The sequence below is a fragment of the Gekko japonicus genome, unplaced genomic scaffold (assembly GCF_001447785.1).
Source record: "Gekko japonicus isolate JY-2015 unplaced genomic scaffold, Gekko_japonicus_V1.1 scaffold2429, whole genome shotgun sequence".
NCBI classification, from domain to species: Eukaryota; Metazoa; Chordata; class Lepidosauria; order Squamata; family Gekkonidae; genus Gekko; species Gekko japonicus.
Window position 1 is genome coordinate 223,613 of NW_015165894.1, and position 5,163 is coordinate 228,775.

Below are 5,163 nucleotides of genomic sequence, written 5' to 3' on the forward strand. Positions count from 1 at the left end.
CTCCAAGGAAGAGAGATGGATCAAACAAGGCTGCTGAAATGCTTAAACGCTTCAGCACCAGGGCAAAAAACCCCCAAACAAACTCCCCAACCTGGAACAGAGGGAAACCATGAGTGGAAGTCTGAAGTAATCCCACCAATAGCGCCGTCATCAGAAGCAGCACAACACACACAAAAACACAAAAGGGGGCTGCAGTCTGAAAAAACCCTTAGTAGCAATTCTGTCTCATTGAGCATGTGAAAATAAATGTTAGGACTGCAGTATAAACTCTAATGTGTCAATTCACCCTTTGCATTCTTGTTCTACTAGATGAACATTGTGAATATAAAGTATGATTCGGAAAAACTGTCCAACCTGGATCCCTGGACAACATATTGCATTCAAGTTCGCGTATTTGTTCCTGAATCAAATAAAACAGGAGAGTGGAGCAAAATGTCCTGTATTGCAACAACTGATGACGGTAATATTTAAATAATTAAAAGTGTAATTCATGAAGGGAACTCTTGTAATTTTGTACACTTGTTTTTCCTTGCTCTCTTTTGAACAAAAGGCAGTATCATTGTTTGAAAACTAAAGTTTCTAAAAATCTTATGCATGTTTTATCAGAAATCATACTTACTACAATAGTTATACCCAACGTAAGTGACCATGAGATTTCAGCCTTGGTTGAAAACTTCAGTGGTTGACTTTATTACTAGGAAACAGAGCCAAATTTGGAAATGTTCAAGCCAAAAGAAGAAAATATAGCCCCAATCTGTTGCCACAACAGATTGTTGTTAATTAGATTTATCTTTGTTTTTATGTGTATAAAATAGAGAGCTTCCATTAGATCTAGTAATGACTGATAAGCCATCTTCAATGAGACAAAAACACTATATATATCTATATATAGATATATAGTGAATAAATAGTTCAGATTTTTGTCATCTTTTTCCTCTCTTGCAGGTATAAGTTCAACGCTGCTGACTGTTAGTCTACTATCAGTGTTAATAGTATTTTTTCTCTGCTGCTGGATGTCTTTATATGTTTACCAACAGGTCAAATGTGTCTTCCATCCTTCATATTCTTTGCCACAGCATTTCAAAGAGGTATGTTCATTAGTACCTTGCAAAATATACCCGAGTAGACCTACATATCTTAGGTACCTTAAACTGTAGCCTTTGCCAAATGTCAGTTCTACAGTCTTATGCTTTTCCCTGGATATATAGAATGGCATATAAACAACAAAATTAAAATTTACCTGTGCTTAACAGAAAGTACCTCATGTTGCTTGGCTTATCTTTATGCTTGGCATAAAAGTTTTTGTTTGTTTTTTAAAGCAAATTTCTAAGATTAAAAGTTTTTATTGACTACGTTTTGGCATAATGTGTGCAAAGGTAAATTTGCTGCTTATACACCATACATATTCTGTGATAGAAAAACTGCAGCTCCTGTTTAAGAAAACATTGGTTGTTTGCTTCGCAAAATGCTATGCCACTATGACAGGCATTTCTTCTGGTCTTGGATCAGGATATGTCTGTGACCCTGGCAGCTACACGGCATAGATGCTCAAAAGGCTAGACGTGCATAGACAGGCACAGAAGGGGTGTGTATTTAAGAGTGATGACAAACACTTTTTTTTCTTTGCAGTTTCTAAGCAAGCCTTTTTACAGTTCACAGTCTCTTGCACTACAAGGAGAAGATTATTCCCATGAGAAGATAACTATAGTTTCAGAGATCTCAAAAAATGGTACTGATGAATCTGAGGAGCAAGTGAACAATGCAAAGCAGCAGCTCCAAAACTCCAAAGAGATCTCTGAGGCCAAAAAAGTTTCAGACTTTCCACTTCTGTACACTGTTCATACTGAATGGTACATTGCACAGCAATCAGAAGAAATTTTACAAAGCAGCAGTTAATAATTCACGTTACCAGTCTCAAAATTGTAATTTTGCATACAGTTTTATCAAAACGTACATTTATTCACCTCTAAAAAGCTTTATTAGAAGATTGTATATAACAGGTCTGCAATTTAGAGGTTTATTTTTATAATAATGAAGCATTTATTTTACAGATAAATGTAGCCAAAATATTTATTAAGCAGATTGCACTTACATAAATTGACTAAAATTTCAACTTTAACTGAGTTGTGATTTCTATAGAATAGTTCAAATTCATTATTATGAGAACTTTCCATAGGAAAGATTTAAAATGATGCCTATTGGAAACGATTTACATGCTCTGACCCACATTTGTTTTAAAGTGCAGTGAATTGTATAGCATAAATGTTCAGAGGATCGATGTTCTGATGCAGCTAAAGATGTCCAACTGAAAAAGAAGGCTTGTGTGTGCTTACTGGAACAGAAATAGTGAGCATGTCTAAATACATGTGTCCTCTGTATAGAATACATTCTGGCACAACTATTCATATGTAAATATTGTTTTAATGCATGATTAAAATTGGATTAGGGCAACAGCGTTGACACCCTGACCCATCTGGAACTGTACATGCAGTTTCTGCATGAAGGTAGATACAGTTCATCCTTAACTGTATGAGGAAGCATGTACACAAATGAGTGCTAGAAAGCCCCATCCAAGAGCTGGGAAGAAGGAAGGATGCTACTGCTTTCTGCTACTCTCTCTCACCTCCCGAACAGATCACTGGAGCCAAAGCTCTGGTTTTTCAGCCCTGGATATTTGAGAAACAGCCCATTTGTTGCTTGCACATGCGGATGGATTGGGCACAGTTTAGCAAAAGTTAATCATGACTAATTCCCTTTCTGCTTTCAGGAAACTTAGTCAAGATTACCTTCTATGGATTGTTCATACTATTCAGGAATAGTCTCCATTTATCTAATGGAATAACTGCTGTAGCACAATTTATTCTGAGGAAGGAGGTCTAGCAGAAGCCCTCAAACTTTGTTCTGGAGTTAATTTAATACGTTTTTTTTTTTCCTAATCAAGAACTAATGGTGATAGTTTAGCATGAAGACCGCTGAAATGGAAACCAGGGGTGGGAATGTCTGAAGACGTTTTGGACTTTCAAGGGACAACTGATCTGAGAAAAACTATGTTACACATGCACAAAGTGTGAAAATACACTGTGGATTGCAGTTTATGTGGTGCGGTGGAGCCAGAAGAAAAGAAAATAAGTATTTGTGTAACAATCTCATGCAAAGCTACTTTTCATGTTTACATTAAAGTTATGCTCAGTTTTCCACTGTTTCGTGCAACAGTTTTAACAATGAGTTATGTACTTTATTGTTGTTTACTAGCTTTGTAGAAAGAAACTTAAAGGGACACCATCTAAGTTCATTACAATCAATGGCATTTCTGTCATTATCTCCAATAGGATAAGTGTTGAGTCCACTACTATTAACTGTGTTTATATCCGAGCTGCATCTGTATTGCAGTTTTAATAATGGCATTTATTTGGTGTTTTGGAGTTACCAAAGTGCTTCACATATTTTATCTCAGGACTGATTGTAGCTGCATAATAGCTCTAGAAATACTCTTCATCACTTGTTGCATTCTTATCCCTAGTCAAATTTTCTGTCATAAGTAGGCACCAGGCAAAGTCAATCCTGCTTTCTTGTATTTGACACAGAAGCTGAAAGAAACTGCTTTTTAAATCTGTTGTTCAATCACTGGATCTTTGTGATTTTTTTTAAAATCTGCTTAGATTTTAAGCTTTGATTTAAGCTTAAAAACCCATAACCAAAATAAATCCTAATCAACTTAAACTTCTCAAGAAGTGGTTCAGTAACTATTCATAAATAAAGTAGCTATATCCAAGTTTGGCTAGCAGGCTTTTTAAAAATTACATTTGCAAGAATAATTAGTCATCCTGAGAATGGATACAGTATCTGAAAGATATTAGGAATGTTAGGCAATATTATCCCTGTCCTAGATGGCCCAGGTTAGCCCAATCTCGTGAGATCTATGGTCGGACCTGTTTAGTATGAGAGCTAGTGTGAAAGCTAGTGTGGTGTAGTGATTAAGAGTGTTGGTCTAGTTAGTATCTGGAAGACCCAGGTTCAAACCCCAACTCGTGCCACGGAATCTCACTGGATGATTTTGAGCCAGTTTCAGACAGTCTCTCAGCCTAACCTACCTACCCTAACCTAAGCGTGAGTGCCTATTTTCAGGAAGGGAGTCTGCAGAACTGAGCCAAATTGAGGTAACCAGAGATGAAGTTGTAGACCTACTGGGGAAATTAGGTCCTGACGGCATACACCTGAGAGCAGGGCTGGTGCCAGGTTTTTTTTGTACACTAGGTGAGGTTACCTTCTAGCACACACACACCCATGCACCCACCAATTTTCAAACATAAATGCATTTTAGGAAGAATGAAAAACAAAATTTGAAATTGCTAATTTCTTTTTTTTAATTGTGAGAACAAGTAATACAATCTCTTTTTTTCTCTCTCAAACAGAAAATCACAAAGTATTTTGAAAAATCCTGTTAATTGTGATGTTGAAATTTAAATCTCTTTAATGTTTTCATTTCAGGCTAATTTCTTTTTTTATTATTGTGAGAACAAGTAATACAATCTCTGATTTTCTCTCTCAAACAGAAAAACACAAATCACAAAGCATTTTGAAAAATTGTGTTAATTGTGACGTTGAAATTTAAGTCTCTTTAATGTTTTCATTTCAGGCACATCAGAATCTCATTTGGTGTGCCTTTTCTTTAGCAAATTTTGTCACCAAATCCTTCAGGTCAAGCACTGATGCTTCAGCATGTTTAATAGTTGCCAAACCAGGCAGTCTCTTTTTGCAGCATTGTCGAGCGTCTGTGTGTTTTTATAAGTTTGAGTTTTGAGAAGCTGTGTTCACCACTTGCCACTGACACTGGAAGTGTGAGAAGGATCCTTAGAGCAACAGAAACACTAGGCACACTATCCTGGAGTTCTTGTTGAAGTATGAAGAGAAGTACTTTTTGTGGTGGCATAAACCACTCCCAAACATCACCGGGATTGGGTGTGTGCAGATTAAAGCCAGGAAGACCACACCGGTGGACAAGCGGCCCCTTCAAGCTTTTGCACAGGGCCTGAGACAGAGAAAAGTTGAGCATTCCTCCACATGCGAAGGCAGTGGAAGCTATAACCCACCCCCTCCAGCCAAGGCACCAGACCCTCAAACACCAAGGGAGGGGGGAGTTGAGGCAAGGTGGGTACCCAAGAG

The 5,163-nt window shown here is 37.3% G+C and overlaps 1 protein-coding gene across 1 annotated transcript in view; it reads left to right on the top strand.

Annotated features, from left to right (window-relative positions):
- Positions 1–1,948, top strand: part of IL10RB (interleukin 10 receptor subunit beta) — a 22,916-nt gene extending 20,968 nt beyond the window's left edge. Inside the window, exons 6-7 of the mRNA XM_015411348.1 lie at positions 946–1,088; positions 1,630–1,948. Coding sequence (XP_015266834.1) covers positions 946–1,088; positions 1,630–1,896 — 410 coding nt within the window. The 3' untranslated portion in view covers positions 1,897–1,948. The remainder of the gene's footprint in view (positions 1–945; positions 1,089–1,629) is intronic.
- The last annotated feature ends 3,215 nt before the right edge of the window (positions 1,949–5,163 follow it).